The sequence below is a fragment of the Musa acuminata genome, chromosome BXJ3-8 (genome assembly GCF_036884655.1).
Source record: "Musa acuminata AAA Group cultivar baxijiao chromosome BXJ3-8, Cavendish_Baxijiao_AAA, whole genome shotgun sequence".
Classification (NCBI taxonomy): domain Eukaryota; kingdom Viridiplantae; phylum Streptophyta; class Magnoliopsida; order Zingiberales; family Musaceae; genus Musa; species Musa acuminata.
The window spans coordinates 41,708,665-41,721,652 of record NC_088356.1 but is presented as its reverse complement, the minus strand read 5'-3'; the positions used below and the strand labels follow the sequence as shown (position 1 = coordinate 41,721,652).

At 39.7% G+C, this 12,988-nt stretch overlaps 1 protein-coding gene and 1 long non-coding RNA gene across 7 annotated transcripts; one reads left to right on the top strand and one right to left on the bottom strand.

Annotated features, from left to right (window-relative positions):
- Positions 1-1,795: 1,795 nt before the first annotated feature.
- Positions 1,796-7,240, bottom strand: LOC135645134 (uncharacterized). 6 transcript variants are annotated; one of them, XR_010498678.1, is made up of 6 exons: positions 7,178-7,240; positions 7,025-7,079; positions 5,130-5,241; positions 4,341-4,665; positions 4,117-4,235; positions 1,796-2,068 (listed from the first exon to the last, which is right to left on the bottom strand). It is a non-coding gene; the product is annotated as an uncharacterized LOC135645134 (long non-coding RNA). The 6 variants fall into 6 exon arrangements; XR_010498674.1 differs by having other exon boundaries at positions 4,341-5,241; XR_010498676.1 differs by having other exon boundaries at positions 4,341-5,241; positions 6,971-7,079; positions 7,178-7,236.
- A 2,069-nt stretch (positions 7,241-9,309) lies between these two features.
- LOC103995036 (non-specific phospholipase C1) lies at positions 9,310-12,961 on the top strand. Its single transcript, XM_009415525.3, has 3 exons — positions 9,310-10,655; positions 11,720-11,896; positions 12,417-12,961. The coding sequence occupies exons 1-3, from the start codon at positions 9,503-9,505 to the stop codon at positions 12,734-12,736; spliced, it is 1,650 nt and encodes a 549-aa protein (XP_009413800.2). The 5' UTR covers positions 9,310-9,502; the 3' UTR covers positions 12,737-12,961.
- The last annotated feature ends 27 nt before the right edge of the window (positions 12,962-12,988 follow it).

The following is a 12,988-nucleotide window of genomic DNA, read 5'->3' as shown; positions in this document are numbered from 1 at the left end:
AATTGTTGTTCAAGGCTTTTGAATTGGTTTTCAGCTATCATTGCTCCAATTTTATTCGTAACTAACTCTACTAAGTTCTCCAACCGTATTATATACGGAATATTTATTCATTCATTATTTGTGTTTGATGAATCAATTTGTTTGTTTATATATTTATAGAGAAATGGGAATAAAACCAATAGTTAAATAAATGTGTGGGACAGGGGACATGCCCCTTTGTAGTAACAACATGGCCTACTACCCAGGTTGTTGTTGTTGAGTTGGACCAAGTTCGACTAAGAACTTAGGAAGTAGGACCAGAAAGCATTGCCTTCTGTCACGTCATGACATTGAGAATTCTAGTGATGATAACCGTTTTCAATCTCATCGGATGGCCGTGTGTACTTTGTTTCGTGTCAGATGGGCAACATGCTTTGTTATACCTCGGTGAATTTACAGTTATATAGTCAATATCTTTTCAATCATCAAAAGTGCTAGTGAAATATCAACAAATGGGATCGTGAATCATGTCTTGTCATATAAGTTTATGCCTGTGATTTGATCTTGAAACCACATAGTGCTTAGTTGGTTGTGCCATTTCGTATTCATGGTTCTTGTTTCTTGATCTTGGATCTTGTAATGATGCTTAGAATTAGATCCAAATGAGTTGATAATAATGTTTAGAATTCGAATTTTAGCTCCTTCCTGTTCCTTCAGCTGAAAGGAAGTTTAGAATATAACTCAAGTCTGCCATATTTTTTGTTTAAAGGATTTGGAGTTATTGTGGAAAGGCTTTGAATTAAATCTTTGTCCCAATCTGTTCTCATCTAACAGCACTAAGTTCTCCAACCAGACCATATGCAAAATTCATTCATTACTTTGTTTAATTAATTAATTTTGTAGTTTGTGTATCTATATAGAAATGGAAATAAAACAAAAAGTTAAATGTGGAAAGGGGCCATGGCTCGCTCATTCAAGAACAATATGGTCTACCACACAGGTTATTGACTAAGGATTCTAGGAAATACTCTCTTCAATGTCATGCATTCTGATCATGACCTCTGTGCAAAATAAGACTACTATTCATATTGGGACAAAGATGTTGGATATATCTTTGAAAACAGTAATACGTCACTATCATTCATGATTATACACACACACAAATATATATATATATATATATATATATATATATATATATATACTATTATAAAAGTGCACTCCTTAGTATTATACTCTTTTAAGTATTATACTTGTAGCCAGGTGTTTGTTATTTTCCAACTTTGGGTGATCTAAGATTTACGTTCCTCAAATATGGATTTCCAAGCGACAAATGTTTTCTTAGCAATTTTACGGATGACGTAATGAAGCACCCAAAGCTAATTTTGCAATAACAAATTTTTTTTCTCTGCAAGAAAAGAATAAAAATTTACTTTCCTTTACTGAAAATTTGTTTCAGTTGTATTTTATAATGCACTTTTAATTTTAATCAAATATTTTTTTGAAATCTAAAATTTAATTTGATGGAAAATTCGAGGTTATTTAATTTGATATGCGTTTAATAGCGTGAAAATTGATTCTGTTTAAATGTTTTGATGATTATTAAAAAAGATAGTGTTTCGTAATGTTTTGAGTAGTCGTTGCAGATGTCCGCCGTTTGCTTTGCAGCAGAGTCGTTTCCAAAGAAAAAAAAAAAAAACAAAGACAAAACCCAAAGACAAAAAAGAAACATTAACGTAACGAATACAACAAACTCTATTTAGTAATATCATCGCCTTTATTATTGCAGACAAATGATTTGTTATTTGATGCAAAATATTTTAAACAAATATTTGGATCAAGCAAATATTCGGATCGAGAACAAAGGCCTCCCTTAGTGTTCATGTACTCCAAGTTGAACTCCAAGCAAATATTTCATGACTTCTACATCTATTTATCAAGTTGAACTGAATTGCATTCACACAACCACAAACTTCTACATCTATATATGCATGACCCAACTATGATATTCAAATGGGACATGCATCGAATTCCATTAAATATGCATGACGGAGGGAACAGAGAAGTATAGTGTGGCTCCCCAAAACCCCTGTCCAAAAACCAAGCAAGTTAAACAAGTTAAACGAACAGAATTTACAAAAAGGATTTCAGCTATTACATCGAACTTAAGCAAGCAAGTTATTACGACAGTAGTGCACGTCAATTTTTTATAATAGGTTCCTAATTTCATTTGCATGTTCATCAACAAGAAATCCAACAGATACATAAAAACTGGAGAAGAACCCAAAGAAGAAAAAAAAGAAATCCAACAGTACTGCAGAAAGTGTCTAAACTAAGCATTTTGGATTGTTTGATAATCACAACTGAACCAACAACATTATCCAACTTTAACAGCAGGACATAATCATTGTATACGTTGCTTTTCATGTGACCTCTCTACCAATTTATCTGTAACTTTCCTATCTCATATGAATGAAACCAAATGGAAGTAGGACATACTGTGATGACATTTATGTCAAAGAACAGCTTAATAACAGTAAAGAAAAAAAGCAATAATTTCATAGGTCACGCGTTCTGGAATGGGCTGTTGTTATATAGTGAAGTAAAAGACCTGAAATTTTTATTAAAAATAAATTTACATCAATAGTTGCATCTGAGTAACAAGGAACAACAGATATAACTGACAGATAAAACAACTGAGACAGGACACATATCAACTTTCTATCACACCCAAATGTTAGATCCAATAACCACTAACAGATGTAGGAGTTAGCATATGTTGGATACTTGTGTCTACCAATAGCAAAGATTACATTTTTAAAATATATCATCCTTTTATTCTTGTGTTATGCTATGATGCAAATCTGGCCTGACTGACAGATCATTATGAATTCCTAAGTCCTAGTCCTACTTGAATTAAGAAAAACGCGTTTTCCACCTTGTTATTTTCATGGACCACTTTATAGTAACTTCAATTCCAGTCCCTAAACTTGTGTGCTCCATGATTAGTCCAACGTTCTCTAAAAACAAGAACGAAGAGGTTAAGATCTTTAAACAACAAATTTTGTAAATACCATGGAGATTATCACATCTCTTCTTCTCTACTCTCCATGTGTTCCTTTAAGCTGTCTTGGTATACCTACCTTCTGCCCTCAAAGAATAAGATCTTTTGTAGGAGAAGCAAATATTGTCATATTAATATGCATTTTCTTCACCAATTCTCTCCCTAAAGGACTCCATAAACATCAACGAGTAGTACCCCGCCTACACCTTTGGCTATATGCCTCTAATACGTGGCCGTGAATATGCATTAAATCACAAAACAAAAAAGAAACGTGTATATAATGATGAATGATCTTGTTATTATATTAACAAAAAGAAACATCGATCAGGAACTGGATTTCTATGATCTCGTTATATGCTTCCAATCAGAATACAAAAGAACAGGAAAAAGATCTGAAGAAACATGCATATAATAATGAATAACAATAAAAAACTATAAGCATCGGATCAGACAAAAAAAGAAAGAAATCCGAATAAACATGTATATAATAATGAATGACAGAATACAACACATCTGCCATCTAACCTTTTCTTTTGCCTATTTACGTGTTCTGCAGACTTTGAACTCGTAAACTAATAACGTAGGAAAGAACACGAAGAAGCTAGTCAAAGAATGTTCATTAGGAAACAACAGTTCAAGAACACGGAAGAGAAAAACAACAAAAAAAAAAGATGGCCGGAAACAAAAAGGAAGAGAAGAAAACCATAGAACAAAGAGTGGGGAATTTACCCCAAAAAAGAAATAGTCCTATCACTATAATTTTGTTTTACTTTCCTTCTTGCCTCCCCACATTCCGAAAGATATACAGATACAGAAAAGTCGATTCGATCAGCACAGTTCGTGAAGAAAATGTAAGAACAAATCGAAGATCAAGTGACTGAAAAAGAAACAGAGGATGAGAGCGTTCCATCAAGCGAGTCTCCTCCGGAGATGAAGACAAGAGCAAAGAAAGAAAAGGACGGGGCGAGAAGGACGTGAATTGAGAGAAAATGGAGAGGATGAAGATGACGAGATCAAAGAAAGAAAAGAGCGAGAAAGGCGTGAATCGAGAGAAAAGGGAAGGAGGAACCCACCTCCGGGAGAAGGCGAAGAAGAGAAGAGACCGGACGCGTCCCTTGTCACCCATCGGAATGCCTTGTCGCCTTCCTATCCCCGTTCTTGGCTGCCGCCTCCACCATTGCCTTCTCCTCGTCTGATCCGTCCTCGCCAATGAGAGCGGCAACAAGTAGTCGTATATGAATGGGAAACGGAAAAGGAGAGTTCGTTATACAGTCTAAGAAGCTTCTTTGATTCATACCATGCACTCGGGCTCATCGCATCATCATCATCGGAGCTACCCTTATGATTCGTTTTCCGATCCGACGGTACTATTCGTGGGCAACGTTTTAGTTAGGATACGCCTCGAGCATAACCACACGACCACTACGGACGGTTTAGATTCACCGATTTGTGGTGCGTACGTGGTAGTCTGTGACTTCGTTTGGGGCAAGCATAGCTACCCTGTCTCGACCGATTCAGCAAACAGCTTCATATCTCCTGAGCACCACAACCTGTACGCCAACCCCGCTGGCCCGTTGTGCTGATATCATTACCGCATTCCTGAACATCACGAGGAAGGGACGCTGTTTTGTGGATCGACCGATACAGCGAAATCTGTTAGTCCTCATCAAGAAAGCTTGGAAGGTATCCCCATGCATTAAAGGTTGGAATTCAAATAAATCACGAAGCTGTTTGTGTTCTGTTTTTAGCTTTTAGTCTTTCCACTGGAAGATGGACTTGGCATGAGAATGGGTTCAATAGTGTAAAAAAATAAAAAAAAAGCGGCCGGAAAAAAGATTTGGACCGGAATTAATGAGAGATAAACTGATGGTGAAGAATGAATGGGCAGTGACGTATAAAATGTCACTCATCAAGGGAAGCTTAAATGATTATTTCGAAATGGGGTGCAACTACTGAAACTTTCATGGTTTTAATCTCTCCCGGAGATGGTCCTTCTAACTTTGCTGGCTTCATACATTCTAATCCCAAGAAAAACTATGGCCACCTGTTGCACATGAAAGAAATAATACAGAAGCACAGAATTTACCTGCAACCTCAATCTCAAAATTACAACATACAGATGTTTTCTTCTGTCGATACTAGTCCGCACCAGATCTCATCAAGCCATGCACCAGCTCATATGTGTTTTTCCGTGCAACCTATACGTGATTTGCAGAGGTTATACATCACACATTAAAAAAAAAAAAATTATGCGAAAACACCACGTCACTACAGCATCGGCTCACAGAAGCAAAAACCCAAAATTGTAGCGTGCATCGAAAAGCATCCACGTCACTACAACTTTTATCCCACGTCCAGATATATTCTATAATGGTGATGAGGTACAATTTAGTAGTATGCCCTCTAGTAGCTGTCCACAGCCACATCGGCGCCAACTAAGAGCTTCGAAATTGATACGACAGACCTTATCAACACAATACCCTGAATTCGGACAACACGTATATCCTCCGTACAAAACCGTGCAAGGGGCGTCGTCGGATACTACGCCGCCCCACAAAGATTGGGACAGTGCCACTAGGGTACGACGCCGCCCTGCAAAGATTGGGATGGTGTCGCACGAGTATTACGCCATCCCGCAAAGGTCGGGACAACGTCGTTCGGGTACGACATTGCCCAATGAGATCGGGATGACGTCGCTCGGTGTCGATCTACGTAGGATGATCGATATCCGCACGAAGGATATGGGTTCGCCGCTTGAGGGGTCGACAGTCATTAACAGGCCAGGTACAATCGACCATTGTGTGTAGATATAAAAACCCATCGTCTGGCCAACACTGTCGAGGCTTTTCCTCTCAAACACTCAACTATCTCTCTCTCATTCGACCAAAAATTAACTTAAGTTTCGAAGGGGTCGAGTCGGGAAATTCATCTCCCGACCTCGACCTGTGTGCAGGAGCTCAGCGACGAAGAAACATGCCACTTGCCAAGAGAGAAGATCACACTCGGGGGACAAGGCTCGAGCCCGACCCGACTCGACGCACGAGCATCGATGTGAGAGACCCTACGCATCGAGGACTTGGAGACAGAAGGCTGCATTGAACACGAGAAGGTCGATGCCCACCCCTGAGACCCGAGTGCTAGACCGAACAATCTTGTATATCTGGATTCGAACCTAGCCGTGCTGACTCCCTGACCACCCCGACCACAATATAAAGATACACTAACAAATGACATACTAATTGTTGTTTGTAAATGATTCTTCTCAGTGAAACTAAGATGTTACATATACTACAGATACTTTTTGAATACTGTAACAGACTATATATATATATATATATATATATATATATATATATATATATATATATATATATATATATATATATATATATATATATATATATATATATATATATATATATATATATATATATATATAATAACTGCTGAATCTCTCTAATATGCGCTGGCTGCTTGTCAATCGAGACCAATGTATGAAGTGCATTGCTTGTCTATCTCTTCTAACTGCATTGTGAACTATATAGAATCGTTAAGGACAATATGCCTTGTGGTATTGCTCAGATTTTTCCTAATCTTTTTGGCATTCTTTAGTGTTTATTCTAAGGTGATTGCAAGTACTTTAGATGAATATTTAATGCTTGTTCAGAAAGAATGAGACTTAGGACCCAATCTTAAAACACAACATTCGTCGTGAAACAATAAACAACCAAGAAAGGGGCATGAATAGAGAGTAAAGGAAATATTAGAGCTCAGGCAATCCCTTACGAAGACGACATTCTATGAAAACCTAACAAGAAACAATCAATGAAAGCGACAAGTAATCAGGAAGAAATGACTAGAACCCAATCGATCGCACTTACGAAACCCCAATAAAAAACAACAAGAGACAGGAAAAAAGGGGATTACATGCCCGTGAACAGTCCAACGGAGAGCATAAAAAACGCAGTGAAGACTACATACAACGAGATCGGACGAGGAGCTCGTCACAGGCTTTGGGGCCAGCGATGATCTGATCCTGGAAAAGAAACGAACGAAAAAAGGACAGACCTCTAAACCCTAAAGAACCTTAGAATAAAGAGAAAACAACAGTGATAGAGGGAGAATAACCATTACCGCAGAATCGAGCAAGAAAAAGAAGAGTATTCCCGATCAGTCTCTTGCCTCCTCGGGAGTGACGATCGGAAACGGAACATCATTTATACAAGCCGCGTTATATAGAGAGCACACCAGAAGCACGTGGTCTTCACATGAGCATCGGGAAACCGCCATACACCGTCGCACGTGGGCATCGGGTGAGCGTCTTCGTGTCAGCTGGACGTGTATCGCACGTGAGTATCTTCGTGTCCTTAGTTGTTAGCGGTTAAAGGCACGACTTAAGAAACGTTCATTGATAACTGAATCAATGTTGTTAACTGCTGCATCAATCACGAGGCCTTCGTCTCCACGTGGAACCGTCCGATGGGCTTTGACTCGGAAACGTGTTGTCGAAATAAATGTTGGCCTTTTGTGATGGAACATCGATTTCCAGAACGCAATCGCGACAATCGACGTCTCCCAAAACATGTGGTCGACAAAGTGGGCCACGCTGTTGCATTTGCCAACATAAGCTTCTGCTCGGTCCAATCTCCGCCACCAGAGGCCTTTTACGCGTCGGCTCTCTCTGTCTCTTCAGCATTGGATGAGTCCGAAGAAGCTTCGATCAATCCGCCCGATTACGGCAACGTCATTTTCCATGTGGGCCTCTCGACATTTACTCCATGATGTATATGGTTTTGCCTTTTCTGTTTTTCCAGTTATTATGTATCTATTATCCGATAGAAGAATGATTTATAGTATATTATTTAAAAATGTTAATTGTAAAGATATAGACATCGTTTTTTGTCTTTGAGAAAAAAATTCTCTTTGGTCAATTGTGACAACTCTCAAATAATATCCCCTTAACATTAATTTATTTTCATCTTTTAGATATGACAATACTAAAAAAAAAAGAAGATTAATTGATTATTACAATTGAAGGAATGCATGAACCATTCCTTTTGCTCACGCTACGTTAACCTAAGATAAAAAAAGCATTTAAGATACTTGATGAAATCAAAACATTCATTTTGTGTGACGCATCCATCCCTAAAAGAAATGTCCCTAAAATGCTAAGCAACAAATGCATCCTTTCAGCATGCAATAAATCTGTTCTTATGATAAAAAAATTAATGCATTTGATGTAATTTAAAGTAGAATTTTTGTGTGCGATACATTTGCTTAAAATATAAAAAAATATATATATATCTAAAGTATTACAACCCAAAGTGTGAGTATTCAAAGAATTCGATGCAACCAAAATGTATATCATCACTGAAATATTTGTAATCCATTATTCTTAAAATTTAAAATTTATAATTAGAGTCTTACTCTACATGGGTTAATTAATTTGCTAGTAGGTATAGCCTAATAAGGAAAATTAATTCCTAGTTGAAATATAATTCATAATTTATGTTGGTAATTCTAGAAAAAAAACTAATTAATCATTAATTCCATAAATTAATAATTTATTTTCTTAAAAGAAAACCCTCCATTCTCTCATATTTAAGGATGATCAAACTCTCTGTTATCTACTGACGAGGAGAAGGAGGATCCCCATTTCAAGAGACAAAGAGGTGGGTTTCTCTACTCTCCTTTTTTTTTATAAAATTTTAATTATATTATCACGATTGATTATAAGCATGTTATTAGTTCATAATTATAATATTAAATTTTAATCATGCATCTTTATTGTTGTTCTTGCACGATTTGCTAAATCGATTTCATGACACTCATATTTGAGGCACAAATTCTAAGATACTATTAGTTTTGTGATGAGACTTAAATCATTTTTTTTTCAAATATATATTTAAAATATTTAAATAAAATTAGTTTATTTTATACCACTTTGGATTGGTGTGTGTGAAAAAGGTTGTCATATTCGGCATCGTGGAAAAACAAAAAAATGGTAGGTTGTGAAAGGATCAAAATTGACCACATTAATAATATACTCGAATATTCTCTTGAAGTTTCAACCTGAAGTGATAGCAGTCATTAGCACATATTAATTCAATTTTAGAAATAAAATACAAAAAAAATATGTATATGTATATATTTTAATGTTTAAAAGAATTGAAATCGACGAAGCACTCATCAATACCAATCCAAGAGTAGAAGATAAGAGAGGAGGGTAGCTTGTGGCGTACCTTTGGTTCTAATTTATTCGTTGGTGCCTTTTTATATTTGACCCGGCCTTCGTACCAGACGCCCTTCTTTGTTTGACTCGCCAACCGCAGTCGGACAAACCCCTTCGTCTTTCATCCGTGGAAGGGAAGGAGTCCTCCCCATTCGGAGATCACAATATCATCATCAACTGTATCATTACGTTTCTTGCTCCGGGCTCCTCCGTTCGGCGACAGGGAGATGGATTCGGGGGTCCAGTGGCGGGGGCGGGGGCGGAGGAGGCTCCTCGCGGTGGCCGTCTTCGTGCTCTGCCTGGTGGCCTCCGCCCACTGCTTGGACGCTGAGAGGGCGGTGGGGAGGAGGAAGAAGAAGGCGAAGCACGAAATCAAAGGGCCGATCAAGACCCTGGTGGTGCTGGTGATGGAGAACCGGTCGTTTGACCACATGCTGGGGTGGCTCCGGAGCAAGGGCGGCCGCACGGACATCGACGGCCTCACCGGTCGCGAGTCCAACCACGTCAAGGCGTCTGACCCCTCCTCCCCTGAGGTCTTTGTCTCCGACGGCGCCGCCTACGTCGACTACGACCCCGGCCACTCCTTCCAGGCTATCCGCGAGCAGATATTCGGCTCCGATGACACCTCTGCGGTTCCCGCCCCCATGAGCGGCTTTGCCCAGCAGGCCGAGAGCATGGGTGAGGGCGTGGCCGGCACCGTCATGCGGGGTTTCGCCCCCGAGGCTGTCCCCGTCTACTCCGCTCTCGCGGAGGAGTTCGCGGTGTTCGATAGGTGGTTCGCCTCCGTCCCGGCCTCCACCCAGCCCAATCGCTTCTACGTCCACTCCGCCACCTCCCACGGCGCCACCAGCAACGTGCGCAGGGACCTCATCCACGGCTTCCCCCAGAAGACCATATTCGATTCCCTCGATGAGGATGGTCTCAGTTTCGGCGTCTACTACCAGAACATCCCCGCCGTGCTCTTCTTCAAGAGCCTGCGGAAGCTGAAGCACCTCGTCAAGTTCCACAGCTACAAGCTCGCCTTCAAGCTGCACGCCAAGCAGGGCCGGCTGCCTAACTACGTGGTCATCGAACAACACTACTTCGACGTGAAGCTCTCCCCGGCCAACGACGATCACCCATCCCACGACGTCGCCAGGGGTCAGAGGCTCGTGAAGGAGATCTACGAGACGCTCCGGGCGAGCCCGCAGTGGAACGAGACGGCCTTGCTTATCACCTATGACGAGCATGGCGGGTTCTACGACCATGTGCCTACACCTGTCACTGGGGTGCCCAACCCGGACGGCATCATCGGCCCCGACCCTTTCTATTTCAAGTTCGATAGGTTGGGTGTTCGGGTTCCCACCATCCTTATCTCCCCTTGGATTGAGAAGCGCACCGGTGAGTGATTGTTTCACTTTCAAAGTTCTCCATTCTTCTTGACTCTTTAAATCAATTATGATAGACTCTGCTACTGAGGCTTTGAAACGCACGCTGCCCATGTGGATTTGTGTTCCTTTCATCTTAAATACAATTCATGTAGCTAATCGGTAAATGGATTGGTTGATTATCTTTTGATTTCATTTTTCTGTATGACCACTAGTTGTTATACATGCCAACCTAGTTGCAGTTAGGAATCATTTCAGTTTATGTATGCCATCGAGCAAGATCCACTATGGTATGAAGTATGAACTTATATTTCCTGTAGTCTTGTAGTAGCCTAATCAATGTTTGCAGAAAACTTTGTGCAAGTTTGAACTTTCCAATTAAAGATTTCTTGATGTGTCAAACTCTAGTATTTTCTTAATGCATTCATCAACTATCTGCATGCACTAAAACAAGAAAAAACCATCTCAATTGGGTTTCCATGAACTGCATTTTCTGGCATGATTTTTTATCATTCTAGAAAGTCGATGTGCACATTTTTTTCATTATAATTTCTCTACACTTCATCAATCCAACATGTATATGAAATATCTGTCTTTAGGCTTTGTTTTGCAACAGAGAATCATTAGGAGATCAAAAATAAGAAGGCAAGTTAAACTTTTTGAAAATTTCTGGTTTGGTTTAGATGAAGCGATTTATAGTCGTGCCGATATTTGTGGGCTTGGCCATGCTTACACTGCCATGGAGCCTTGCTGACATTTTTCTGGCTTGGCACACCACATACTGTCACAGATCCATGCTGATCAACATATTGTTTCAGCTAACGTTTGCGCTCATGTCAATAGATTCAAAGATTTTTGTTGATACATTTTTGTCTATTATGTACGGCACAATGAAGTGATCCATTAGACTTATGGTCCTGACACACAGCTATTCGCCCATTTTATTTGTCATATTGAGTGCAATGTAGTTGTGTTAGACACTTTCCTTTTCATCCCGCAAATATATGGCTGTTCTAAAATTATTAATCTGTCATGTCGAGCGTGATTATTTATGCATTACTTCCTTTTACCATGCAGTGATCCATGAGCCTAAAGGGCCAACTCCAAATTCACAATTTGAGCACTCTTCCGTTCCAGCAACTGTAAAGAGATTGTTCAACCTGAATTCTAATTATCTCACAAAGAGAGATGCTTGGGCTGGGACATTTGAGAGCTACTTTTCCCTCAGGAAGACGCCAAGAACTGATTGTCCAGGTAATGCAATTCTATATGTTATACATTTATAAGCACCATTACCCATGTAGCACATGCAGTGGTGCGCTAGCATTTAAGCTGTGAGATCGTTTGATTAGATCTGTTGTCTATTTGTTGAGACTAATTGAAAGTTGGGAACAATAGATGGAAATCTGAGTTACTAGTTCAAGTATGGAGATATTTTGCCAATGGAAATCTGACCAGCTTATTAGCAGTAAAAGATATCTGCTTCAACATGAAAAAAAAAAAAACATTTTTCATTCAGGCACTGTGACTGAATTTAGGTGGTCGGACATGCCATGAAGTAGGTTCAGTTTCAGTTTCTGATTTCAAAGCTATATATAGGAAAAATGTCACCAACGTTGAGCTCCCAACACCCGAGTCAGGCTGGGCCTTGCTTGAACTGAAACCTTTTCATCTCATCCACGAAAATTGATTCCATATAAAGATGAAATCTCACACATATTTCACCGCTTCATTTATTCTGTTTCTGACAGCTAATGTTTGTCTGTATGATCAGAGAAACTCCCAGAAGTGAAGCCGCTGAGGCCATTTGGACCGAGGGAAGATAAAGTGCTCTCCGAGTTTCAGGTGGAACTGATCCAACTTGCTTCTCAGCTCAATGGAGACCATGTGCTGAATACCTACCCGGACATTGGCAAGGGCATGACCGTCGGCCAAGCCAACAAGTATGCTGAGGATGCAGTCGCGAGGCTTCTGGAAGCTGGCAGGGCCGCGCTGAGGGCTGGAGCGAATGAATCAGCCATTATCACGATGAGACCTGCTTTAACTAGCCGACCTAGTGGATGGTCTTCTGGTGCTTCCGTCCAAAGCATTTGATTTTAGATAAATTACTTGACTACAACAAGGCTTTGTATATGGTCATACTTCCTCATCTGATGACTTATTTGGTATTCATAGGATACAGTGTATGCTTAAACTGATGGGATGAAACACTCGTGCTCAAATTCTAGTATGCTCTACTCGAAATTGTAGTATGATTACCCATGTAACTATTTGATGGCCATGCAGCTGGTGGCAGATATATATGTATATTTTATACAATGAACCATGGTTGATTGGTGAACACAA

What these genes read in the sequence shown, in the direction of transcription:
- LOC103995036 (XM_009415525.3), top strand. Translation starts at nt 9,503, where the DNA reads ATGGATTCGGGGGTCCAGTGGCGGGGGCGGGGGCGGAGGAGGCTCCTC. An exon ending in TTGGATTGAGAAGCGCACCG is followed by an intron (nt 10,656 to 11,719) that starts GTGAGTGATTGT and finishes TTTACCATGCAG; the next exon opens with TGATCCATGAGCCTAAAGGG. An exon ending in GCCAAGAACTGATTGTCCAG is followed by an intron (nt 11,897 to 12,416) that starts GTAATGCAATTC and finishes CTGTATGATCAG; the next exon opens with AGAAACTCCCAGAAGTGAAG.